This window comes from Scomber japonicus, chromosome 7, assembly GCF_027409825.1.
Source record: "Scomber japonicus isolate fScoJap1 chromosome 7, fScoJap1.pri, whole genome shotgun sequence".
Taxonomy (NCBI): domain Eukaryota; kingdom Metazoa; phylum Chordata; class Actinopteri; order Scombriformes; family Scombridae; genus Scomber; species Scomber japonicus.
In genome coordinates this window covers 9,506,568-9,534,510 of record NC_070584.1, presented here as the reverse complement: position 1 = coordinate 9,534,510, position 27,943 = coordinate 9,506,568, and the positions used below count along the sequence as shown (strand labels likewise).

The window sequence follows — 27,943 nt, the reverse complement described above, 5'->3', positions numbered from 1 at the left end:
CAGAAACAAGTGTGCGCTGCACGCACTGTGGGGTGGCTAGCAGCAGACAAACAGACAGACGAGCTGCCCCCATGCAAAAACATTCCCATATCTACTTTGAATCTCACATACAAAAATAATAATAATAAAAAAACCTACAAAAATCAATCTCTTTTTAAATCTCCTCTTAGAAAAGATGAAAGTACCACAAAAGAGTTGTAGAGTTGTCAGAGCCTGAGATGTGAGGGGGGTTTTGGTGAAAAACTGAGGCTTGTGGTGTTTGGCTGCTACAAAAGATATATAGATATATATAGTATATACTGTATAGTGTTACGTACTCGAATATACTGATAGCTTAGGAGAGCAGGAGAGGCAGAGCATTGCTCTTTTTCCTGTTAGCCAGCGTTTCATTTCCCTTCCCCCTGACTGTGTCACCATGGCTGCGGTCGCATCTCTAGTTCCAGCGGAAGTGAATCTGGCGCGGGCGGTCGGCACCCTCTTTTACCAGGGGCTTGTGAAACTCTCGTCCGGCGCGGGAGTGGATGTTGGCCCAGCAGAACTCACAGTAGTACTGCAGACAGGTAACATTAGCGCAGAAAAAGGGAGCAAATTTCCCTCCGCAGCGTGCACCCTGGCACTCATCACACAGCTGATCATCCAGGACGTAGGGCTTCACCTCCACCTGCATACACACATTTGGAAGGACGTGGACAGTGCATAAATACATAAAGTAAAAGAGTAAAATGTGTATATTCATAAAGGGCTGAGGCTTATAGCAACAAAGAGGGAAGGAAGCTGAATGAATCATCCCTAATAAGCTTTTGTTCACCATAGCAACAAGCTCCCACTTGTCTGTAGTGATGCTGATCACACACACACACACACACACACACACACACACACACACACACACACACTTGCACTTAAACTGTGTGAATAACACGTCCTAATGATGACTGAGTCACACACATGAAAACAAGAGAATTGGGGAATTGTTAATGAAGTGGACACTGTACCCGCTTGTCAATGTCTCCATGCTGCAGCTGGACAAATCTTGCGCTGATGGCTGCGATGTAACTCTGCTGATTGGAGAAGGCCACTCGCCCCGCCCCTTTGGGATACTTGAGCTCCGGATCGGTGTCAATTCCTGCGTAGCAGACTCCACCGTAGAGGCGATCCATTATCATGGCCAACTCAACTAGTCAGAGTGGAAAGGAAGCAGGGAAAAAATAATTGATGTAGATAAGTGAAAGGATAAGGAAAAGGTGTGGGACGAGGCGAGGAAGTTATAAAATAGGAGGTGAGACAGAATGGGTGAGAAGCTGTCAGACAGATGCTCATGTCACGCTCATCAAACATTCAGCTCATCATCTGTTTCAATGTATTACTGTTTGTAGAGGCTGAAAAAGAATGTAACACACTTCCCAAACAGAAAAAAGGGATATGACAAAAAACTGGGTGTAATTACTTGCTCTCAGGGGACGAGGGACGCCTCCCACAAAGATGGTTTTGCGGGGATCCAGAGGCTGAGATCCGTCCATAACAAAATCACTGTCGCTCAGGTTCCAGGGTCGAATTTGCACCTGGAGTCAGAATCAAACTCAATATTAAATCCACTCTCTCATTACTCTGTGAAATAACCCCCATTGATGTAAAACACAGTGTCTGTTCAGCTCCAGCTGGTGCTGCTGCACTCACAGGTTTGTCTTTGATGGTGGGGCTGGAGACACACAGGTAGAGCTTCCCGTCCTCCTCCATACAGGCTTCAATCAGAGCCTGCACTGAGCTCTCCTCCTGGAACAGCAGGAAGGCGTATCCTAGGAAACACACACACACGATGAACCTCAGCGTTTGCATTTAACACACAGAAACAATGACTGGATGACATATGTTCCTATCTTGGTTTATTAGTATTAAAATGACACCTTATTTATTAGCATCATAGCTTCACACCATCCAAACTCAATGCAAATACTGTTGGTTTTAGAGGCCATAAATGTGTGTTTAATATGGAGGCTTTGTCAATACCTTTAGGTGGAAAGTAGGATTTGCTCTCTGCTTTGTGCGGCCAGTCCACCACCAGGTGACCAAAGCGGCGGAAGCTTGAGGTTATTTCATCTGTGGGAGGAGGGGAGGGGAACAATGGATGAACACAGAAAGAAAAAGTGGGTCAAAATAGAAAAACACAAAGTGAGATCAAAGTCCAGAAGTATCGTGCATCGTGGTTGTCCTCTCACCTTCGTCTATGTCGGGGGGCAAACCTCCCACAAACACCTTACGGGAGAAGCGCTCGATGCGTTCCCCGTTTTGGTGGGGGTAACAGTTGGGGGAGCCGAGGACTCCTGGGACACCCTGGTTGCCGTGGCCATCGTCAAGGAGATTGTCATCAATTGGGAAGAGGGAGGAGCGGCCTGATGGAGGGGGAAAAAAAAACAGAAGGTAAGACCAAAAGCAAATGTTAAGGATTCAGAATAAAACACTCACAAGTAGCAACACTCACAAACATGTATCCACACACACACACACACACACACACACACACAGTCATATTAACCTGCCTCTCCTTTATAGCGCTCTACATCTCTGCTATCACAGGGTCACATTCAAAGGAGAGGCAGTCTATAAAATAATGTGACTGCTTCTGTTTTTGCAGTTTTACCCTGTGTGGTTGTGTGACACAGGGCCAGCTTAAAGTGAGGATTATGTACAATTTAGTTTTTGCGGGTCTGTGACCGAGACACGCGATCATGTGTGTGTGTATGTGTGTGTGTGTATATGTGTATGCGCTCCACTTTGAGTATGGTGGCAGATAAAGCGTGTGTGGAAAGGCAGGCTGTGTGTGGAACCAAGCTGTTATCAACATAGCTGAGCAGAGACACAACTGCCACACTGGTTCAGGTAAACCAAACCTGAAACCCTTGACATCATGTCTGTCTGGAATACAATAATGAAGCAGTTTTGTTATGTTTTTAATCGCCAATGATAATTATTTCAAATCTAAATCCAGACTTCAGGCCTCAGTTTGGCCTCCGTTCAAGTAAGTAAAGCATGCCACAAGAGAATAAGCCACAAGAACACAGACGTGCTGTAGAAAGCTGACTTTACCTCGACGTCTCCCATAGCTCCTGGCTGCATGTAGAGAAGTACAGAGTGCAAAGTTTCAGCTGTGCAAACATTTCTCAAAAAAAAAGGATATTTGTAACCTCTAAAGACCTAAAGCTGCAGTTATCTCATGACCTCTGTATTCAAACACATATCAATTCAGTCAGTATCAAATAAGCTGCCACTTTAAGAAAAAATAAACTAAACTGACTTTTCCTCCTGAGACCAAGAACAAGATTTTAAATGTCATGTTTTTGTACAATAAATACAACACGATAAACATAATATCAAGTTATTTTCACTGCTATGAAATCCTAATTTCACCCTAAGAAATGTCTCCTTTAAATGTGATAGAAACCATTTGGAAAACCAGGAAAAATAAACTCCTCATATGTTCCATCATTGAACAGCTCTGGACGATCTTGTGTCAGGGACAACGTGGCTCATCACAGAAGCGTGTTTGTCCAGAGACGAGCGAAAAACGGTCTCCTTGTCTCCCAAATAAAAACAAAAAAAAAATCAATTGCTCGGTCTCAGGAGGAAACAGCGAACACCAGAAACATTCAAAAAACGACAACATAGGCTTGTAACTTGTTTTGCAAAAATGCCCTCTGACCTAGATTTCTGTGCTGTGCTGTGAGGCTAAAACTGTTATAAAACACGATTTTATTTTTGACACCGACGGGCCACGGGTGCGTCCACGTGTGAAGTGAAATAAAGCCTCTGAGGGGGCTACAATTAATCTGAGTGGTGCTGAAAATGTACATCTTAATGAGAGGATGGAACTAAGTGTTTGTGGTGCGTTCAAAGCCCTCGTGTGACAAAGGAAACGCTCGTCGGGGTGTGAACACCTTCGCAAAGCAAACATTGGGGTTTTGGATTATGCAAATTTGGTTTAAACTCATGAAAGTCATCAGTGGCAGTTGGGGGTGTTATGCAAATACATTGTATGGATTTATCACCTAGTGTGACCCCGTTCTATACTGCTGAGTCTGGTGAGTGTGTCTAATGAGGCTAAAAGAGTAACAGTAGAAGCATCATGAGAGTTGCACACACACAGGAGGAAAGATGGTGCTAAGAGATAATTACCATTGAGCATGAGTAGGCCGTCAGCCCCGGGGTTAGGGCATCCCACACGGCCTGACATGAGAAACAGACACACACATATGTCGTAAGCACACGCACACACCAATAAGGATGAGACACAGAGCAGATGGAGAGGACAGGGTGAGGCCAATGTGTGTACATGGGAACGAACACACACACACACACACACACACACACACACAGACACACACACACACACACACAGACACACACACACACACACACACACTCCAACTACAGCGGCTGATTGTGTATGTGTCACAACCGCTCTGTCACATGTCACATGAGAAGAATGAGACACTGAAACATGAGGCACTGGTAAAACCGTTAGATGGGAGTCTTTCCACTTCCTGTTCAGTGGCGAGAAAGGAACTCTTTAAAGGCTACAATGGCGGCCTTCACATTCATGTCGCTTTTCTTCTCTTTCGTCTTCTTTTAAATGATTCTGATGGTAAGATGATGTTTGTAGAAAAGTGAGACGACATATTTGATGCTGACGCTGGATGGAACTAATGTAAGAACTGTTCAAAGTGTAGATATTGGCTTTAAACGTGGATGTCAACATATCCTTAAATTGAAAGAACAGGTTTATTTCTAATGACTCTCAAAATGACATATATGAGTGTTTTCAGTGCCCTCTATAGGACAGATGGGACCAGAACTCATAGGTCAATGGTACCTGCATTCCAGAACCATCCATAGGAGTGTAATATGCTGCTTTCCAAAACTGTTACAAATCACTGTGGTTAAGGTCTGGTTAAGGTTAGAGAAAGCTCATGATTTGGATTAAAATGTATTATAATATAAACAGTTTATACTTCCTTAAAACCCCACTCCAGCCAGTGATACTTCCTGTTTAATGGTTAATGTTCTTTCCCAAACAGAGAATGGGGGTGTGATTAATTGTCAGATGAAATACATTATCACAGCAACCAGATAGTCATTGTAGCACACTGGCAATGTGTCATAATGGTAGTGATATTATAGTGTAATCCATCCATCTGTATGGTATAGGTTACATGTCAGTAATAGACAATGAGCAATGGCATCTGTCTTTATTTTATAGTAAATGTCCTTAAATGTTCCTCTTTATAGGCCAGGCCTGGTTTGACAAGGGTGCCAAAGCATGCATTGCACCCTCACTTTAATATTTTGCACCCTCAGTTGAAATCTGAATAATAAATTCCAAGTGCAGTCTGGTATGTCTTGGGTGCCAAAGACTGCGTGGACGTCTCCATGCACACCTGCTATTTTGGTTCATGTATGTGCAGCAGTGCAACGTGCAGAGGGGGCTGAGTGAAGGTGAATATACATCAGCAGGTGTGGTCATTAATAAATGCTCTCTCAGCTGTCACATCACCGCCGTCGTAGCTCTGAAACAGCCGAGCCAATCAGAGTTAAACGTGATAACCACAGCTCAGCAAACACAAAGTGTCATAACGTGAACAAACATCACCACAAACACAGGAGTGGGTACTGTATCAGTAGCCTGTGTGGCGCTTACTCAAACAAAGGGATTTTTAAAAATGAGGATGGCGTATGACTGCAGCGTGCTACTATAATTATACGTCATCATCAGTTTTTTTTACTTTGAGCACAAACTTAAATTATTGATCGAAGAATATTTGGCAAACAGTGTGGATGGAATATTTTAAAAATGCACTGGAGGAGGGCTTTAAAGTTAAGTTAGCCTTCGTCGTCATGGCAACAGAAAATGCTATATGTTGTAGTAGTAATGGTCAAGCTTTATTGGCTGGTTTTAAAAAAAAATCACCACTTTTTTTAATGGCCACACTAACAAATACTTTTTTGATTTTTAATGAACTGACAGAAAATGAATCGGTAACTATTTTCATTATTGATCGTTTTTTAGTCTTTTTCTTTTTTTCTTTTTTAATATGCCAAAATTCTCTTGATCCAGCTCCTTTAACCATCAATCTTTTGTGGTTTCTTTAATCTTCTCTAACAGTAAACGGAATATCTTTACAACATATTTTACATGGCATCTTCGACATTTTTCACTATTTTCTAACATATTATAGACTAAACAACTAATGGATTCATTGACAAAATAACCAACAGATTCATCAATCATAATATAATCATTCCATATTGGTTAAGCGTCCTGTATTTTAGAGGTGCTAGCCAGAATACAGTGCTGTGTTAGCCATGGCTATGCTATAAATGGCAGACCCCTCTTCTCCTCTCTTGGCTGTCACAAACAGTGTGTGAAAGTGTGATCAGGTCTAAAATTAGTCTAGATCCCCTTCTCTCTGCTCTGCACACTGGCGCATGTCCTCTCCATCTGCTCCTACAGGAAATACAACAAACTCACCCACACAAGGAGGGCACAGGTTGTTGGAGTCCTGATGATCAAATTGGTGCTCTCTCTCTCTCTCTATATATATATATATATATATGCAAACAAATGCAGTATATGGCTGTTTTTGGCTTTCTGGGTCATGACATGAAGTGAAAGTGTAGCCTGGCGTGTGAGGTTGTAAATGAGCTACAAGCAGCCGTCTGTAAGAGAGAAGAGGGTTACGAACTGTGCAGTTATTTGACACTGCTCCTCTGATGTCCAGCAGCTGAGCCCAGGAGGCCGGGTCAGTGTCACACTACATTCTCTCCCTGTTACTGCCAAACCGCAAGAAATAATTCAAAAGGACTACTAGGACTACTTTATATTTTTTAATCCAACCCCCCAAGTTATGCACATCTGTAAATAATTAAGAGATATTCACAACACAGAACAAGTCCTCCTCTCTCACCCTACACTATATAGTCTGCCTATGTGCTGCCCAGGTTAAGTAGCAACAGGATCAGAGCTGGAAGGTCATGTAAATGTGCAGCTGGTGGCAGAAGTATTAAGCTCTCAGCGGGGACAAAATAAGCTGGTGTGAGGAAAAACAACACAGCTCTGGGAGCAAACGGGCCCGTCAGTTCTCTGTGTTGAGTCATTTTGCACGATTGTAAGGTTTCCTCTCTAAAAACCATCCACTTGCTTCAACTCCACCCTAAATATAGACAGAAAGGTGAATTCAGTCCTACCTTTCATGGGATCCTGCTCAGCTCGCATGATGTCGATCAGGGAGCTCTCCAGGGAGTGCATGTTCAGACTCTCGTACATTCTGGAGCGATCCTGAAAAAAACAGACAAATAAACAAAAAAAAAAAAAAAAAAAAAAAACACAGGTGTGAATTAAAGCTGATAAAACAAACATGATTTCAAGATGCTTATTCCTCATGTTTCTAACACACTTTCATGGTTTGGCTTATGAATAATAAAGCCTCTCAAGCACGAGTGTTTGGCTTAACATGTAAGACATTTAAGAGTGTGAGTAGCTCACGTTTGGATTAACATTCTTTCCGTATTTATTCACTTTAGGAGACTGAAGGTATGTTTGCAAGCGGCCTACACACCGGATCCTCCTAGATCTCTGGACCTGTTCCCAGATAGACAGAATGGAAACCAAAACCAGGGGTGGCATTTAGCCGGAGAGCTGAGATGGAGGTTATGAGCTCATCACCCGGCCAGAGATACTTCTCCTTAATGACCAACCAGGCTACACTCATATAGTAATATCCTGGTGATCTACCTTACCACACCCAACATAATGGCAGGTTAAAGATCAATGCTTCATCCTTTAAAGGTGAAGGGTTTTAAGATGTTAAATATGCCTTACCTTTGCTTTCCAGTGTGGTAGTTTAGTACAACAGTGTGTGTAAAGGTAATTTAGAAAAGGGAGAATGAAGAGTTGGATGACGTAGAATAGAATTATAGCAAAAATATTCCTTTAACCAAGAGTTTGCTAGTCAAGGATGATAATCCAGTAAATCAAAAAGATGATTATTTTATTGTGAGCAGATCAATCTCAAGATTTTTATAATGCAATCCTCTTAAATATGTTGCCAGATATTGAGATTATCTTTACATCCACTGCTAACCAGTGAGATAGAAATGCAATCTTTCAATAGTATGTTCATAAACGTACATATGAAAAACAGCCAATATAATATAATATATCTCTAGAGGATATTTAGCTGTGCAGATCATCTTTTATTTTCATACCCTAACCCGTCTTTGAGATTCCTGCAACCAGACTAATAAAACTGAGGTGAAATGAACAGAAACATCTCCTTCCAGAGAGATAGGAATGGCTTTGTGCTGAACCGTTGGATTACCTCTTCAGTGGAAAGTACTTCCAATGAAAATGGTGCACAGTGAAAAGAACTGTGTGGATTATCCACAGTCATGGCAACACCATTTCTGCAATATTACTTTTTTTTTAAATTTAATGTTTAAGTACTGTGAGCACCTCCATTGTAAATGAGGTAGCAGTAAAAATCTCAAAGGCTGGTATCTTTAAAACTCAGAAAAACACAACCCACGATAGACCCACTGATAGAAGCCACTAGAGACAAATGAGAATGTTTATTGAGCTGTAATTTGAGTGAAGTGACCCTTTAAACCAAAAGAGATTTCCAGTAGTCTATAAGTCTATGAGTAATTTTCCTTGATGGGTCAAAAAGAGTTAAACATGGCTGACTTATGGTGTCAGGTGGATATTATCTTTTAAAATACAATGTAATAGTGTGACGGTACAATCAACTGTACAGTATGAAGAAATATCAAAGTCACTGGCTTCACTAAAAGCCTTCTACTCTCACTGAAAGTACAAGTGATGCTCTTCTATCTCCCTGTGTTTACCTCAGCGGAGACGTGTCACTGACTGCCAAACATTAAACAGAAAGGAAGGAAGGAAAAGGACTTGGAATCCGAAAAATTCCGGGTCCGACACTGTTTATGGAAATTAACAATCCGTGGAGTCGGGCCTGTTTCCTGGAATAGGAAGCGCTGTACTTCTTGGCACTGATATCACTAATAATTTGAGCTCATAGCAACAGTAATCCCATTTGATGACACCATGATTTTGGATGAGTCACTGTGATTAATACCTTTCCTACAGGGAGTCATTACGCTTAGAATTAAATTGCGGTTTAAAAAAAAAAAATAAGAGTTAGGAATATGACTGTATATGTAGCAAAGTAATATATTATCCACTTTGCTGATTCATTCTTGTCACTTTTTTGTACACTTTTATGAGGGGATGAAAACTGTACAGTGCACAAAAAGACAACGAGTGCAGTTTGTGAAGCCCTCTTATTATAACACCTCATATTATACAGACTCATATTATACCAGCCTGTTACTGACTGTTTTACTACTGATAGGAACTACAGAGACAATGACACTTGACTATCAGGAAGAATTTAGCCTCATATAAAATATAAATATAACTCTTCAATCCAGTGCATGATAATAAAAGTAGTAAAATACACTTCCTTGCACCTACCATCATTATAAGTACTAGTAGTCTCTATTTAATGCAGTATAATGTTGGTAAATCTGAATTCTGTGACCAATATGAAACATGTGATAGTACTACTGGTTTGTTACTGAAGCCAAACATCAAATAAAAGTGGATTTACATCATTGAAAAAAAAACTGCAGGCTTGACAGAGGAGAGTAAGAGGCACTAATTACTGTTACGTCATGGGGAATACAACCCATTACATGACTAGTGATAAACCTCTGTGACCTGTTCGCCTCTGGCATTCGTGTGAGATACTAAACAACTGAGTGGACATAACACAGAATCAGATTAACTTCTGGTTCCTTTTTTTCGTGTGGAAACTGTCCGCTGAAATTCTGAAGACTTTTCCTGAGCCCAGCCCCTACCTTGATACACCTTCAGTAGAAACCTGTAAAGCAAATCAGTTCAAACTCCTCCCATCTGATTGAAATGCTAATCAGGCTCTTTAAAAAAAAAAAGAAGCAATTTACATTTTCTCACTGCTAAGCAAGTCTCAGTTTCTCTTACCTTAATCATGACTCCATTGATAAAAGCAAGACTCATCCCTTTTTAGTTTCTGATGGCTCTAAATTGAAACTCTATCACACACACACACATCCATTATTCATTTTATCCAATCTCTAAATCTAATGCATCTGTTACTGGTTCTTACTCTCTATTAAATCCAATAATCCTCACACTGTGACACAAAAACAAAACCACCCACCCACACACACACACACACACACACACACACACACACACACTAGCAGATGTGGGCACGACCCAAAACACATACCTGCAGGGGCAACAAGGTGTTGCTGTTGCTGTCTGTGCGAAACATGTTCTCCTCTATCCAGGATTTAGGCCCCAGTGATCCACCGGAGCGAGGGAACTTGGGAGGGGCGATGACATTGCTGGAGAAAGGCTTCTTCAGGGGCGAGACGTGACTGATCGAGCCAGGTACGCCCATGCCGCTCCCTCTGCGGTGGTCCCGACCCCAAGACATCCCCCCGGAGCCCCAGCCGTTCCCCTGGTGACTTCCCCAGGGAGACGGTTTCACCATGGGCTGCACACGCCATCGGGGAGAGAGAGAGCACAGAAGACAGTTTAGAAAAGAAATTGTACATGTTGTGCATTTTTTTAATACCAGCGCAATATTTCCACTCTTGTCTTTCTATCCTCCCTTTTCTCCCTGTCAGCCACAACCCAGCTTGATCTGCTCCTGTAATGGGTGGGTAGATAAGAAGATTTAGAGCTTTAAGACTAATACTAAGTATCCCGTGCACGGCGACACCACCAGTGTAAGTTACACACACATACACACACACACACACTCTCTCTCCCTATACCTGGACCTTGTATCCATTCTTAAACATATCATACATTGCTTAATCTTGCGTGCTTTCACGTGAAAATCTCACACAGAGCACAATCCATCTTTATGTTTCCACTCAACATGTTGCAACAAGCAAACATCTATAGTGGGGTGGCTTAAGAATAATCTTCATTATATATAAACAGACAGGGAAATGGAGAAAAGCCTACAGAACAATTGCAATATGTGAGAAGTAGCTGCTTTATTCTGGCACAAATTGGCCATTTAAAAACAAAAAACTATGTAATATTGAGCATTATATTATATTTAAGTTTTTGCTTCTAGTCGTGTGATGATCCTAACCTCTATGGGACTTTTTGGATATGGTGACATCCAAAGTTGATTGGTTGTCTTTAGTGGTTTCATGAAAATATATTTGCTGTATTTGGTACTTGGTAATAAAAGCTAAACTGGTGAAAGGTCAGTGACCCAGCAACATAACAGAAGCCCTTGAAACACACACACACACACACACACACACAAGTTGCAAGTCACATGAGAAACCTGAAGCCGGAGGCCACTAACACAAGACTACTGCATAATCTGTAGCCTCTAGTAAGCCTGTGCTATTGCTGGTGTTTCCTCAGGGCTCACTAACTGTTTGCACACACACACACACACACACACACACACACACACACACACACAGAGAGACACACATACACACACCACCATCAGCAAGATACTAGATGTCTTCATCCTCCCCCTAAATAAGCATCCATTTAGGACACCAAACCCTGTGAGCCTTTGTGTTCCCACTGAGTGAAGCACAAGACAGGGATGGTTCAGTGCCATGTGACCGCATCCCACTGCCAGCTTCCAGGAGAGAACAACAGCTAGATTCAGTGATGCCACCTTGTTCCCCTCTGTGTTCACCCCCCCCCCCTCCCTCTGCCTCATGAGTAGTGACTTCAGCCTTTACAGAGGACATGACAAATGCATTATTTAGGGGAGAAAAAAAAGACTTTTTGTGCTTCAAAGACTGCAGATTGTATACACACACATAAACATAGACACATCTGTTAGGGTTATGCTTTATCTCTCCAATGTCACAAGATGCTCCCTAATCTAAGCACATCACAGTGGTGGCCTTGACAGCTACTACATTGAATGGAGTCCTAGTAGGATTGAGGCCTATTGATAAAAGATGAATGTGGACTGGTTGTCACCTGCATGTGTACTCTTGTAACTCACCTGATGTTGGTTGTAGTTGTTCCTCTGCTGCAGGAAGGCGCCCTGCTGGGGATGCATCTGGGGGCTGACCGGAGACCTGCGACTCTGTGGCTGCTGAGGGACGTTTATCTGGGGCGAGAAAGGACCGCTGAAGCCCTGCACATTAATCCCGGCGCACGGATTAGCTGACACCGGCGAAAAACTCTGGAAGAAGGCCGGGTTGATGGAGGAGGGGATACCTGGGTAGAAGCTGTTGTCTGAATCTGTGTTGGGTATCTGGTTAATGGCGTTCGCGTGTATGGGGTTGATGGAGTTGATGGAGTTGGGTGCGGGAGGGGGCGATGAGCTGGTCTGGACGGACCATGGGGTGCCAAACCCGGGGAGAGAAGGTGAAGACGAACCCCCGCTGGCGCTCTGCATCTCCTGGGTGGGGAGGTTGGGGAAAGCGGCGCTGAGACCTCCGGACAACATGTTGCCGGTGCTGCTGCTGCTGCTGCCATTGCCGTTATTTATATGGTGGGCGATGGGGGAGTCCATTTGGATCTTGTTTGGATTTACGGAAGTGGGCGATGGCGACGCAGCATCGGCTTCAGTCTCTTCCGCTGGAGAGCCGCAGGGGTCAGCAGCGGAGGCAGCAGCAGGAGCGCTGTGGCCGGGCTTGGAGAAGGGCTGTCTCTGCGGCAGGTGACTGAAATGTCCCTGGGGTGGGGGCGACTCGGCGGGGCTAAACTCAGTGTGCTGACTTAACCGCTGATGTATTTTTCGGCTGTGCTGAAGGTCACAGATAGACTGCGTCGGGCGAAAACGACCTCGATCGAAATCGGGAAAAGCTGTCGTGTTGTAATCCGGTGTGAATGAGCTCCTGACGTGGTTGTCGCCGGTATGGTTCGGTTTGCTGACCGTGCTGCTGTTGCTGTCCTTTTCCTCGGTTGACTGGGGGGATTGCGTGCTTGTCACCCCCACAGGCTCATCCTGCATGTTTTTGCTGATGCTGAAGGGCGAACCGGGGCGCAGCCGGCAGGGCGAAGCGTATAGGATCCGTCACACGGCACCAAATAAAAAAAAGACACCGAATTCGACTGTGAAATGAAACAGATGGATTGAGAATCTATTTCAAGCAGCGTCTCTGAATGAGGTTTCTTTAATAGTCAAATGTCTGTGAATAGGCTGCCGGCAGAGACAGGAGGAGGGGGTCTGGCCTATACGCAGAGAGTCGGCTCGTTCTAGTCGTGATCTCGGTTTTACTCGGTGACTTTTATCATCTATATCTAAAGACCGAGCTGATTCGGCCTTGTAGTAGGCTAGCCTAGCCTGTGTGGTCCATTCCTATCCGACCGTGCTACCCCCTCCTCTGGTTACCGGCTGTGCTGCTGCGGCAGAGGATTAAAGATCCCCGACTGAACCTACGTCACGACCGCATCACGCCTCGGTGCGCCCGCCTCGAGCGTCGAGCACGAGCTGCAAAGAGGACCGCATTGTTTACGTCATTTTTTTCATTATTCATAAAGTGCAGTAGGCCTACACCCTCCACTAAGCACCGGAAATAAACCTACAGGACTGACACTTTGGGCCTAACTTGTATTTTAAAAAAAGTCGCATTAATATTCCTGTAGGGGTTTGTAATGAGTCTCTAATGATGACCCCGTCATGAGTATAGGCTATACTAGTTTAGTCATATTTATATTGTATCATTCATATAGTTGGATATAAAGTTATATATTCCATATTATTTTGAATTTGACTTGGTATGTCTAATTCTAATGCAGGAAATATTGGTTAGTACATCTTGAACAGAAGCTACATACACACAAAGGGACGTCAAAGTCCTACATCCATGTTACATAATGAGGGTGATCTGAAATTCAGGGCTCTGCATTTTAAATGTCTCGTTAAAATGTTTTTTTTAAAGGCTTAAACATGACCAGAATCACATAAGGTGGCACAGTTAGCTTCATCTTGTGCCGATCAGTATTCAGTCCACAACCACTGTGCGTGCGTCTGCGCCGGCGTCACTTTACGCACGGACGCCAAAAGCTAAATATAGTTTTGTATGTGAACGCCTGTCAGGGGAGATGAATCTTCATCCCCTGCGCTGAACTCGGAGCTGACAAGCAACTCTACCATATGATCTGCTTCATAAATGGCCACCACCAGCTTTGTGGTTATTTGCAAATAATATTTCAATGTGGATGACTAAACTGTGTGTGTATGTGTGTGTGTGTGTGAGAGAGAGAGAGAGAGAGAGAGAGAGAGAGAGTCATGAGAATGTCACCATCTGACTGTGTTCATTTGTGTTTGAGGGCTTAAGAATAAAACAGCAGAAGGCTGCAGGGTGTTTTCCCCCAGCACATGAAAAGTAAATGTCTATTATTCACTTTAAGATACAAAACAAGTATCGGCTGGGAATTGTGGAGATGTAAATTAGTGACACTTTAGTTTCTTGTTCTTGGTACAAAAAGGCCTAGTTAAAGCTGCAGTCACAGACTATATTGTTCCAGTCCAGCACCTTTGGTGTGAACACAAGGCCTTATTTGTTTTATAGCATAAACAGACAATGGTCATTTCTCTTTCTCAAGATTTTTGCTGAATAAATCATTACAGTCTATGTGTGAATATAGGTTCTAATGAGGATACCAAAGTAGTAAAGCAATGTGCATGATCAACCTACCATCTGGTCCCTGCTAATGATGATGGCTTATCTCAGCACAAACTACACACAGCTTTCCGCCCTGCATTGTCTCCTATACAATGCTTTTAAAACCACAAGCACCTGATTACAAAAGCCTTTGGCAATTTCATAACCTAACCCAAATCTCAGAGCCTAAATTTAGACTAAATGTTATAAAGTTTGTTGTTATAACTCCTGGGGGGGTCTGCCAAATGTTTAGACAGGAAAGTTTCTCTTTTGGATTGCATACAGTATTGATACCATTGTTACATTGTTATTCACTGTTGCTACAACACATTTCCTGGAATGTTTGGTGTGTAAAAGTTTTGGCGACATTACATTCCCACAGTTATGGTACAATATGAAACAAATCAATTGCAGATTTTTCATCAAATCATTGATGATTTGATTTCCCTTTTTCTCTCTTCTTGCCCTCTCTTCCTGCACCTTGAGCTGCTTCAGGAAGTAAGAAGACTCCTCCCAGAGATTCCCCATCATAAGGTCCCAGATGGGACGGTTCCACCAGCGAGGGGGCAGGTGTGGTTGGTGCTGAGCACCAATGATTAGCCTGGACCAGTAAGTGCTGGAGGGAGTTAAATGGGGCAGGCTGCCAGCTGCTGGTCTGATGATGATGGGCTGGGGGAGGGGGGTCAGCCGGGGTGGGTGGGGTGTAGGCGGGGGTGGTGTTAGGGAAGAGATTCCCAGCTGCCTTGCCACATACAGAAAATGTCACATCAATCTAACCTGGGCATAGTTGCTGCATATCGCATCTTTTGATGTTGAATGAACACATCAGTAGTGCATACGCATGAGGCTGCATCATATGAAGTTGACATAAAGCAGGTACACCCTTCATTTAAACCTGCTTGCCAGTTACATTGCTACTATTGGTTATTAGGAAGCACCTGGCCCCACTAAGCAATATCAAATTTCACTATTTGTAAAGCTAGCTCTATTTAGGTCCCTGTCAGGGTGGAAGGCTGTCACACTGCAGCTGCAGTCGTCATAGCAACAGGTAATCTGCATTTCCTTTTGTGTGCTTGATTACTCTGTTTGACTCAGGGCTCTGACTATGTCTCACTATGTATGTTTGAAGGGTTGGACAGAAGGCATTGATCAGCTCATCTTGTTTGACAGGCCTATCCATCAAAGATGATGACTCTATTCTGGGATTGATGGGGAGGGGTGCCATCTCTTATAATCCTATCTCAGCACAGAGGAATTATGCCTCCTGTGTGCCACTCAAAATTGGGGTCGCATTTCAAAGATATCATTGGGCAGAGGTGCCATCGTCCCACGTTCTCAGTGAGAACTATAACATTAAAACATTGATAATAGAATCAGACATGTAGAATCTATACCATAAGATTGGTTCAACCAAATGACCAAAAAGAAAAAATGTTTTTCATGCTGATAGTTTGGTTTGATTAGTGCAGGTTTGGAGATTTATGGCTCTCAATTTTCTTCCTCCAGTCCAATGCAAAGGAGGTGAATTCTTTCAAGAAATCAGTTCTTCCACATAATCCAGAGACATCATTCTGAACAAATTTATTTGGAATTACTTTTTACAACAGAAATAGCCTGGTTGACAGTGGGTTGTTGATTACCATTGGCAACAGGAATGATGACTCTGCATTGCTGAATTTTTATGTGTACTTTGTCTATTGATATGTCCAAAATCTGGCAAGTATAACTAAAACTATCCGCAAGGCTAGATATCACTCTAAAGTACAGTCTTTTTTTGGAATCTGCCCTTTTACTTTCAACTTTTACCTCCCAGTTTAGCAAGGCTTTTAGACATAATATCACCAATAGTTCTACCTGAGGTTATAATTTTGCATTGCAGTCTGCAGTTTTGATGCCAGCTGATGGGGAGGGTTTTTGTTCAAATTTGCACCCAGCACGGCCTCCAGAATGGAGGTGTCTTTGTTGCAGTAAATTGTCCCTTTGTTGTGTCTCTCTGGGTACTGAATAGCTCTTTGTGTTGCTGACTGATAAAGCCTCTGCAAACAGTCATGTCACTCACACACATACGAGCACACAAACACACAGACACACACACAGAAGAGGTGTCACTAACGATGTTACATTCACATTAGATCACAATCTTACAAACAGCTTGACATACAGTCCAAGAGTAGATGCTAGGATAAGCTTATCCCTTATCCAAACTGGTCCTTGTCACAACAGCGGGCCACACCTATCATTCCCACTTTCAGAATGAAGCTGCCACTATTGCCTCTGAATCAATCAAAAGGGCCCTCCTATTTATGCTTAGTGTTATTCTGTGTGATTGAACGAGCGCTAGGTCGGTATCAGAGTGGCACATATTTGCATTTTATGGCCCGCTGCAGGAGGCGTGCAGGACTGATTAGTTGGTTGGTGTCTCTGAGGCTGGAAAACTGGGCACATCTGTCATGCTTTACACATATTAGAAGTCTGGAAGGGTGTGATCCTCCTTCATCAAACATGGCTGTGTGTGACCTTCCGGGATGGCTAGTTACCTCAAAAGATCAATCATCTGCTCGCATGAATCCTTACAGTAACAGCTTTCATCATCTTTGATCAACTTTATCCCGTTTTCTTTGTCTTAGTGATTAGTGGCTCTCGTCACTATTCCTCTTCTCAATATTCCCATGAGTGCTCTCCAGTGATTGTGTCCACATCACATCTGTCTACTCTCTAGGCTTAAGGGTGTGTGTGTGTGTGTGTGTGTGTGTGTGTGTGTGTGTATGTGTGTGTGTGAGGGAAAGAGACGGCGTTATCCTAATGCCAGAGTAAATTTCCTTTGGTGGTTGCACAGAAGCCAGAGCTCTGTTGTAACAGCAAACATTCGCATGAGCAGATAACAGCCTCCAGCCTTCTGCTTTCCATAGGCCGTTTATTTGCACACAAATACATGAATAACACGCACACACACACACACACACACACACACACCATTATATCAGACAGAAATATGGGTCTCAGACATATAGGGATACCTTTAACGCTGTTGAAAGGAGAAACAAAAGAGGAAACCCGCCTCGCCTCATATGCACACCAGCAGTTTGTTTTCTGATTTAATCTATGGAAGCACCTGTCCTTCAGTACATGCATTACTGCTGGTAATGCAATTAGGTGTGTGTGTGTCTGCCTCTGTGCGGGTTTATATATGTGCCTGTTTGTCTGTGCATCTGCACGTGTCTTCCATACGTTGTTAAAGGGCGTCTCAAGTGTCACCAGAACAGAGCTCCAGCTGGGGGTCAGAGGTCAACAATGACAGGTGTCCCTTGCTCCAGATGCCTTGTGGTAAGTCAGCAGGTGTAGGAAGAGCACTGATATGAATTAAAACAATAATTTCTAAAGTGTTTAAAAAAAACAAAAAAAAAAACAATAATTTCTCCTTAACTGGAGCTGATCAGTAGCTAAAATACATTATAGGGTTTTTTTTGCTCATGGCTTATTAATTGTATTTCTCTGCAAGTTCCTCCTAGTTTTTAAGTGCTGTCCAAATTCACAACATTCACTGAAAACTGTAACATGGTCTAATAATGCACCAATTTATATAATCATAATGTAGATTGAAATATACACACAGGATCATCATTGTTTCTGACATATTACTATTTGTTTTATCTGACAACCAAAATGAATGGTATAATTAAGAGGCTATAGTTACTCTATTTATAGATAAATGCATTTTTAAAAATCTACCATTTTCTCCATTAGGTTCTGATTTTACATTTGAAAAGTGAACTGTTTCCACCAAAGACACATAAGACACATTCTCCTGCTCCCTTGCTTCTTCTGTGCCGTACAATAGAGCGTAAGAGTCAGGTATCCTCTGTCAAGATGATTGATGATGATTAATTCAGACTTGCTTTAATTTTAGAATCCATTGGCATGTTTAGGATTTACACCTCCACTCTATTAACTGGACACTACTGCATCATCCTCATTTAAGCTAAAGTGGTGGTTGAACAGCAAACTTTACATGTTACTGCCACTTAGTGGTAAGAGTGGTGCATGCAAGCATTCAGAATGCATTTTCTTCTATTGATCGTGTTTCTTTGTTGTTTTTTTTCTTTTCTTTAAATGAATGCATTCATGACCCACAACCAATCATGATTATGGGTTTTTAAACAGTTCACTGCATGTTTGACCTCAAGCTAATCTAACTGGCGTTTAATGCTCTCCCTACTGCAGTGTCATCACTGCCCTCCAGTGTTTTAGGGGTTTAATGACAAATATATTTCTGAAAAGACTTGTTCACAGAGGCTTCTAATTGATGTTCTGCAAAAATATTACCACTGTTTAAATGTGCTTCAGCAAGGCACTTAAACCTCTGTTCTCTGTGCCCATCAGGTCAGGCTTATGTTGCACTGGGCAGCATTGTGTGGAGCAGCATGCCTCTGCAAAAGAGCAATCATGAATGGATTAGTCAAAATCATGCCCTGAGGAAAACCATATTAAGTATGGAAAATAAACACAATCATTATGTTGTATAAGGTCATGCAAGCTCAACTGACAGTGTAAATTGGAACAAATATTTCCTTTGCTTTAATAAGGAAAAGTTGTCTATATATCTGTAGAGCATTGATAGATAGGATCATAGAAGTTAAAGATCTGATTACTGACTCTGCAGGTAAGTAATCATGCACTACATGTTCTATCACCTTCTATGAATTAATCTTTATTAGTCTTAAACTATCTAAAAACCAACATCTGTGAAAACCATTATTACTGAAATGTGTCAAATCTAAGGTTTATTTCAGTGTCATGCAGAGTTGGAGCAAAGTATCTCTTTCTACAAAAGAAGCCTAATCTGATATATAGTAAACAGCCCCTTCCCCCGACTGACCCTCATCTGGCTTTGTTGACATGTCTGCACCCCAGCTTGACAGTTTGTCCATTGAGGGCTCAGAGGAGGTTTGGAGAAGGTGAATGGAGAAAGGCAGCTGGTCCAGATGGTATCTTGCACAGGTTTATACAGGGGTCTGCTTAAAACTAGTGTAATGAAATCCTTGTCAGGTGAGCATGTAAAACAGATTTGTGTAGAAAGTGTGTCATGATTACTTTAAACCCTACCTGCTGCTTTCTATTGAAAAAACAGATACATGTGTGTAATAGACAAAGGCGTGATTACAGCCGTTCAAAGCATAACAAGACCTTCTACAGCTTTTGTAAGATTATTCATCTCTCTAACATGACACTGTACTCGGAGAACAGTTGCATTCATTATATTCATTCTTTGAGGTGATAAGAAGTGAATTACTCAATTAACTCATCAAGAACATGAACTAATTATCAGTCTTTGTATCACATCATGAAAATTTTAACGTATTTCCACACGTTACTATTGTACCAGTGTGAATGATTTGACTGTTGAATTAAGGGAAATAATGAACTTCTTGGCACTGATTGTCACTAGTTTTTTATAACACTTTTAGCATTTAAAAAATGATGAAGCAAACATAGTTTTATTTACTGACAAACTCAATTTGCAGACACTGTATAAAAGCCAAGCATAACATTAACAACTTATTTACAGCTAAAGTGAGTAAGTAAGAAAGCATAGCAACTCTTCACAGACACCAATCACAAAGTGTAGAACACACTCGGGAAAAAAGGCAGAAGGCAAAAGACTTATGGGGAGACTATTCCAAAGCTGAGGTATGATAATGCACTCCCCAAGTTTTAAAATGTGTCCGGGGACAGTTAGAAGACCCTGGTTAGAGGACTTAAGCTTGTGGTGTGAGTGTGTAGAAGTTCCACAATATAATGTGGAGACTGGTATTGTAGGGCTCTATAAGTGAGCAACATTTTAAAATGAATTCAAAAATTAAACCAACCACAGGAACTAGGTTTGGTTTCTTCTACCAAGGTCAATACAACAGGACAATAACCTGCTTAAAATAGCAGGGTACACACCCTAATAGCAGTTTAGAACAATATCAACTGAACAGGGTGCAATGAATTAAAAAACCTAAACAGAACAAAGAGGTTAGTAGGACACCTAGTGGTCTTGAGGAGGGTTTCAGTGAGTGGACCAGGTGAGGGTGAAACGTTTGGCCTAACTTTTAAAACCTTATCTATAAAAAAGATATAGAGACACAATATTGTTTATTGTATCAAACAGGACTTTGTGATTTTTCTTGCTGGAAGATAGATAGAGAAATAAGCAGATCGCTCAGCCTTCACCATGTAATTGTAGGTAACCATCAGTTCTTTGAGATGCAACCTGTGTACTTTCAAGCTTTATGGCTTTGATAGACAGGATGATGAAAGAGCACAAAAATCACTTGAATGGAAAGACCCTCCCTTCCAACAGATGTGGGTATAACCTCTCAAAAAGACTGCATATGTTAAATAGAACACTGAAAAAAATATTCATACAGTATATAATAAAACATGCCAGCTGTAATAAAGACAAAATATAATAAAGTGGAAGAATATATGAAAAAGTGCCCCCTCCATTACCTCCATTGTTACAGATATCAAATATTTTACACAAGGATCAGACACATGGAAATTTAACTTAACCATCCCATTACATTTTTGATTTAATTAAATTAACAAGAGTGTGCAATACAGTGATTGGACCAGAGTGCCAGGGTGAGGTTATTATATTTAGTTTAATAACGAGGTGGTTAAAATATATGAAGTTTGCCTTGCAACTGCAGCCAATTCTTTTTAATATACCAGGACAGTGTAATGTATGTATCCTTCTGAAGTTGATCTAGATATGACATTTTAAGTGATCCCACAGAAATAGCAGCAGTGTGTGACGAGGGCCAGGAGGGAGCAGTGTTTCCATTCCTAATGCATCACTGATCTGAAAGCCAATCCCAGATATTGCCTTAACAGACATGACAATTGGGAGCAAGGGACTGAGTTTCTTGGAATCTTTTAATCCACTTTGACTCTTATGTGCCCATATTAAAGTCAATGAAACATCATTTTATAATGCATTTAATTTATATGTTTTTCAGTCCAGTAAACCAGATTTTCATATCCCTGAATTTTTCTCCAGAGCCGCGTGTGTTCGTGTGTGTATGTGCGCGTCTGTGTGTGTGTGTGTGTGTGTGTGTGTATGTGAGTGTGTGCTGGGTAAATTCGTTCATCTGCAACTTTTCATATCAGAGCTATAAACTTGGCCTGCTCCAGTAGACTGTGATATTGTTGCTGGAATATTCTCTGAAAGGATTTTATGGTCTTTTCCTGTAAAGTCTCTTTTGGGACCAACTGAAAATCCTCCTCAACAGACAGTGAGTATTTTTGTACAAATTCCCCCTGACAACCAAAGAACAAATCTAATAAAGTCTGAGCACCTCGCTGGGCTTCTCAAGTCTCTATGATGATTGCAACATTTTCTCTCTGCATGACAAACTCTGGAGACACTGTGGAACTTTTTTGCAGCATCACTATGTCGAACATTAAGATGCAAATGGATGTCACAGCATTGAATTATAATACAGCTGTATGCTACAAATATATCCAATTTCAAAATGCATGATTTACATTTGACATACGTTGCCAGTTTGCTCTCTGTCTTTGCAGGGGCCGTAAAATATTGCAGTAAATTCCCGGGTCTTTGAAACTGTGGTTGAGAAATGAGAAACGCAGGCTTTACATAGTCAAGTCATAAAGGGATCCTCTCTTTATTTACCATATTATTGGGGAAACTCAAAGATGGAAACTCAAAACTTGCAAGGAGCATTTACTCTCTTGGGGACTTGGAGATTTTCTCTATGTTATTATGAATATTTTGCACTGGAAATATGTTAATCTTGAGCAATCACTGGTGTTATATGTGCATCTGTGGAAAATGATCAATAAGTTTGTACTGGTGAGCATTGAGAGTCTATGGTTCTGCTTTCATAAATTCAAAAGTAATGAAAAGTTTATTTGAAAAGACACTGAGTTATGTGGAAGAAGGTTTGATGATTTATGTATATCCCAAAGTACCCTACTGTGGATATATACACCAATGTTTAATCAAATGAAGGCAAATGTATTATGTATATGGTTAGATTTATTAATCAGAACATTGTAATGAAAGACAACCAAAAAATGGTGAAAAACATGAAAGAATATGGAATGATTTTCTCTCACATCTGAGGAGAAGAAATCCTATTTAATTCATCTTTATATGAACTCTGTTATGTGTTTGATAATCATCAGACTAATTGCAAAATTGTAATGCATGTCAGAGATGGCATAAGTCAACAAAAATATTATACATTCATACATAATACTAATCTGTCAACAATATTGGCTTGTTTCTACTATATTTGCTTATGTAAGTGTCATTTTATGTCGTTGTGATGTGTGGTATTGGTTTAAAATGAATCCTTAAAGTTAAATTATTTATAATAATTATTAAAATAATGATCTATAAATGAAATAGACCTAAAGAGATCATTATAAATAGAATAACAATCTATATAATCTATAATCACTCACTTCAAGCCAATCACTTCAAGATCCCCATCCAGACAGGTTTAAAGACACATTATAATACTCTGCTTTGACTAATCATATGTGCCTGATATGGTTTTTCCACAATAAAAGAAAGTGAATTACCTGTTTAAAAACTCTTAAAATGACAAATTACACCTTATTCCTCATTACTAATTACCCAGGATCTATGATTAAGAAAATAGTTTATTTCAGATGTTTATCTGTTGGACACAAGATGCCTCTTACTTTAATCAACAGTCCATTCTAAGTGTTTGTGCACTGAGGGCTTCACGTTTCCACATCATACTTGTGTAACTTGATATTGGTGTTTCTTATAGTTGCAAGTGAAGCATCAATAAGTGAAAAATACATTCTAGAGACTTGAAGTTCTTCCTCAAATAACTGAATGGAGTGGATGTGTACCTGTGTCCCTTATTTGTTTTCCTTTTAGTAACCACTTAGTGATCAAAAGACAAATATGGACATCTTGTAACATACAGTAAATATTCTTTCAGATGAACGCGTGTGAAAAGTACTGCAATCATCCAACTTCATCTGCTTCTTCTATCTGTGTATTGAGCAAGTTGAAAAGCATGACAGCTTTACAACTTCTTCCAGTTTCATTTCAAAACTGTCTGCATCCTCGTCACCCCCCTTCTACGTGTTTGTTTTCCATGAGATCAAATCGATTCCTCTTTTATTTATATACTTATCTTGTCTACATATTCACATCTCCGATTACAAAACCTGCGTATGTCAAACAAGTGGCAGAACTCAGAGTTTAACATTGCATTGCTGTGCTGCATCTGCCAAAGCATAAATATATTCCTAACTGTCCAAGGTGGATAAGCATGTGCCGGAGCCATTTGTTACACTGTCATGTACACTATGAACCCTGCACGCTTTGTGGGTGCAGCTGTTATATTGGAGAGCACACCTCACTGTCTCACGATAGAGCTACAGTATAAAAATTCTCAGCCTGTTGAGTATTTTGATCTTTGTAGCACTCTTATTACAACAATGAATGATTAAATAATAAGATTAACTGATTTTAAGGTAATGTAGAAATGTGTTTACATATCTCTGGATAATAGGCATGTGTGAATATCAGCTGTGTAATATGTTACACATGATGTAATGCTTTTGTAGGTCTGTCCTCCTCTTGCCTGTAAACAGAAAGGCAGAGTGGGGAGAGCAGTGTCTCCTCCACTTGCCTTCTCGCGGCAGTGTTTACAATCGGCATACCACGCCTGGAGCTGCTGTGCTCTAGAGTTTCACTAAAAAGGCCTCGGCACAGATTCCTGTTTGAATCTTCCTCGGCGTGTGTGATTTTGAATCTAAACTTTGCTCCAATGTTTATGTCTCCTGTCCCCTGAGTATCCTGGGCACCGCTGACATGCCGCTGCCGCACTGGATAATAGGTTGAAGTTGGACACTGACACACTGCTCTCTTATTGGATAATGAGAGGAAGTTAGACGCTGACACGACATGTGCTCTTCACTGGTGTCCTCTTTCATCTGGTTTCAATTGTGGCTTTTAGTCTTTCTTTTTTTTTCTTCTACTCCCCCTATCGAGAGCCAGAAGAGCTTTTGAAGAAAAGGAGAGGATGAGTGAGTTACAGGCTAATTTTAGAAATGCTGAACCGCTGGTATCACCCAAAAGCCCTGTATGTTTATCTGTGTTTATCTCTGCAACATAATGGGGCTTTAAACCACATAAACTGAACAAGACAATAAAAATGCCCAAGTAGACAGAAGAAAATGGCTTCGAGTAACAAACCCTGGAGGCCTGCCTTATCTCCACTCACAGGTTCATGTTGTATTAGTTGACAGAGGTATCTGTTGAAGGCCAGGTGGGTACACGCTGGAGTAAAACTTGGACAGGATGTCCTTATCAAAGCTTAGTTTCCCATCACCGTCCTCCCCTCCCTCATTCTTTCCCTTGAACTGTAACCTTCTGTCTCTCCTCCTACTCTTCCTCACTAGGGATGATGCTTTCAGTGTAACCCAGTGTTCAAACTGCTTATTTTGACCAGTGTATCTATGAGAAAAGATGGCAAGATTCTAGCATCTTCAGCAATAGGTTAGAGTTCGCACAATGTTTCTCCTCCCTGCCCCCCTCAAGAAGAGAAAACAGAGAAAAAAATGTTGGGGAGAAATGTTTACAGAGTGGAGAAGGCTCTTAGCTCTTCTGAGTTAATGATGAACTCAGTATTAGGTAGGCAGGCCGCTAAAAGGCAGACCTCATCCTCCTTCTTCCTCCAGCTGTGACGAAAAGCCTTTCAGACGGCATTAAACGGACATGAGGTGAGTGATGCAGATTATACCTTCCAGGCTCTGCTCAGCATTACACTGTATGACTGCGTTTCACTCCAATAAGATCCTCCCTGCATTAATGAATTACCTGAGCTTTTGGGGGAAATGTAAGAAGATCAGTTAGGTGAGACCACAGTCAGTGACAGACTCGCCTCCCCCCCTCCAAAGCAAACACACCAATGCCAGTGCATCATGGTTTCTAAACTTAGTATGCAACTGTTGTTCTGGACTAACATGAAAACATCTTCAAGACCAAAAATACTACAGAGATGGTGATCTGTTTTTCATTAGCAATCACCAATCTCACGCATTATTAGCTGGAAATGGAAGGGAACACCATCAGCTATTGTTACAAGATAATGCTCAACAAACAGAATGGAAAACAAAATTGGTTCAATGGGTGACTTGATATCCAAAAGCAAACAAGTCAGGCCCACAATCTCCATGTTTCACACTGATAACAAACCATTAATCATTGCTGTAGTTAACTGGGTTGTCTCACTCAGATAAAGGGTTGGTATTATTATGGTATATTTTTGGCTTCATTTGACCATTTTTGGAGATCTCTCACATTCCTGTTGCCCTCAAACCCAAGAGGTGAGTAACATTTATTTTGTGGTGCAAAAAGCAACACAAATGTATGAATTCAACAATAACATCTGTTCCCAGAATCAATGCCTCAGTTAATCTGGATAATCGCTGTTCTCATGGAGACTGTTTCTTCAGTAGAAAGTAGTTCCAATGAAAATGAATGCAAATTGAGGTTTAGATTTTATTAGAATAGTTCCCATTCTTAAGAAATAAAAATATTGCTTTAAATTTAAATATGCACCACAGCAAGGCAGCTGCGTCCACCGGAGCTTCAGTGAACCTGTTCAACAGTACCAGATGTGAATGTATAGTGTGTAACTATGTGAAACAGGGTGTTATAGAAAAGAACACGTGCGGCTCAGTTGACTTCCTCAAGGTCAAAAATGTGCATTTTGTGTGACTTTTCCTCTATAAATCTGTTAAAATAAGATTCTTTTGGTCTCTGCAGTGGAGTTGAAACAGTGCAGAAGGATTAGCGTTACAGGAGCGTTTTCCACCTCCTTATTCCCCTCCACCCTCCATCTGTACTAAACTGTCCCTGGTGTGGATACATTTTCAAGATTCTGGCATGTAGCTGGGTCAGTGTATATGCGTGTGTGTGTGTGTGTGTGTGTGTGTGTGTGTCTGGGTTATTGTGAGTATACATGTCCCCAGAGTGGATTCATTTTCACAGCTTGGTGGTGTGGCTAATAGCAGATTCAATTTGGCATCTATTTTAATCCCAAGGATGTGAAAGTCACAGCGGCACTAATCATGAACCCAGGCATCAATAACCCTCAACCCCCTCAAGACATACACATACACACACATACATGCACGCACGCACACACAAACACATGCAAACACCTGTGTGTATAGGTTACATGTGTAAATATATCAGTGCTCCTTTGTCAAACTATTTAAAACAAATGAAGACACAGACTGTGGTTTAATCTGAAGTTCACTCTAAATCATGCTGAATAGGAAATGTTTGTGATGAACGACAGAGTGTGTAGGTTTAAAGACTCTTTGTCTCTCTCTTTGTATATCCTATCTTCTTTTGACCTTTACGCTTTTCTATGTAAATGCTGAATACAGAAATAAAGACAAAATCTTCCTTTTTTCTTTTCAGTGAATAATTCACTCTGTTCTTGAGCGGCCGCTAGATGACGCTGTTGTACCAACGCTGTCCAGTTTCTCACAGTACAACAGTCTGCTAACCTTTGGCGATCACTGACAATGAACGGCCAATCTCAGGTTTGAAGAATTATTTTAAAATACATTTTAGTGGAAACATCAACATGTTTTTGGAATATATCATTTTTATTGGTCAATTTTTTTCTATCCTCCTTAATTTACTAACTGTCTCTAAACATTAATCGTTTATCAAAAAAGTGTGATTGGCACATTTTTCAAATGCTGACAAGATAATTTTTCATGTGTCATTGCGAACACATCATGCAAACTCATCTTCATTTGGTTGTAGCCCAGATGAAGATGCTTTAGATGATCTTGCAGGAAGCTGAACGCAACCTGGACCCCGTCATGAGTGAAAATCTTGCCACAACGTAATATGAAACACGGTTCTTTTAGGGAGGACGCAGCAGGAAACGGCAGCATCCTCTAAATCTAGATTAGACATGGACCCCCCATCAAGCCATAAATTTGGGGCAATTCAGACCCCAGACAGAGTTCAGTCAATGGGTCTTATCTTGGATAAATATTTGCCTCCCTGGGCTTCAAGACAACAGCACTCACTGTCTCACTGGGAATTTCCACAGTTGATCAGCAACTTGGTGTTGACTGCGCCACATTCAGCTCTGCGAAACATTTCTGCGCGTTTCTTGTC

General features: G+C 41.3%; 1 protein-coding gene across 1 annotated transcript; it reads right to left on the bottom strand.

The window, feature by feature from the left end:
- Positions 1–166: 166 nt before the first annotated feature.
- On the bottom strand, positions 167–13,225 carry cpeb2 (cytoplasmic polyadenylation element binding protein 2). The gene is made up of 11 exons (XM_053321933.1): positions 12,117–13,225; positions 10,344–10,613; positions 7,240–7,330; positions 4,171–4,221; positions 3,085–3,108; positions 2,217–2,390; positions 2,008–2,097; positions 1,678–1,796; positions 1,448–1,562; positions 996–1,177; positions 167–661 (listed from the first exon to the last, which is right to left on the bottom strand). The coding sequence occupies exons 1-11, from the start codon at positions 13,071–13,073 to the stop codon at positions 434–436; spliced, it is 2,301 nt and encodes a 766-aa protein (XP_053177908.1). The 5' UTR covers positions 13,074–13,225; the 3' UTR covers positions 167–433.
- Between the last annotated feature and the right edge of the window lie 14,718 nt (positions 13,226–27,943).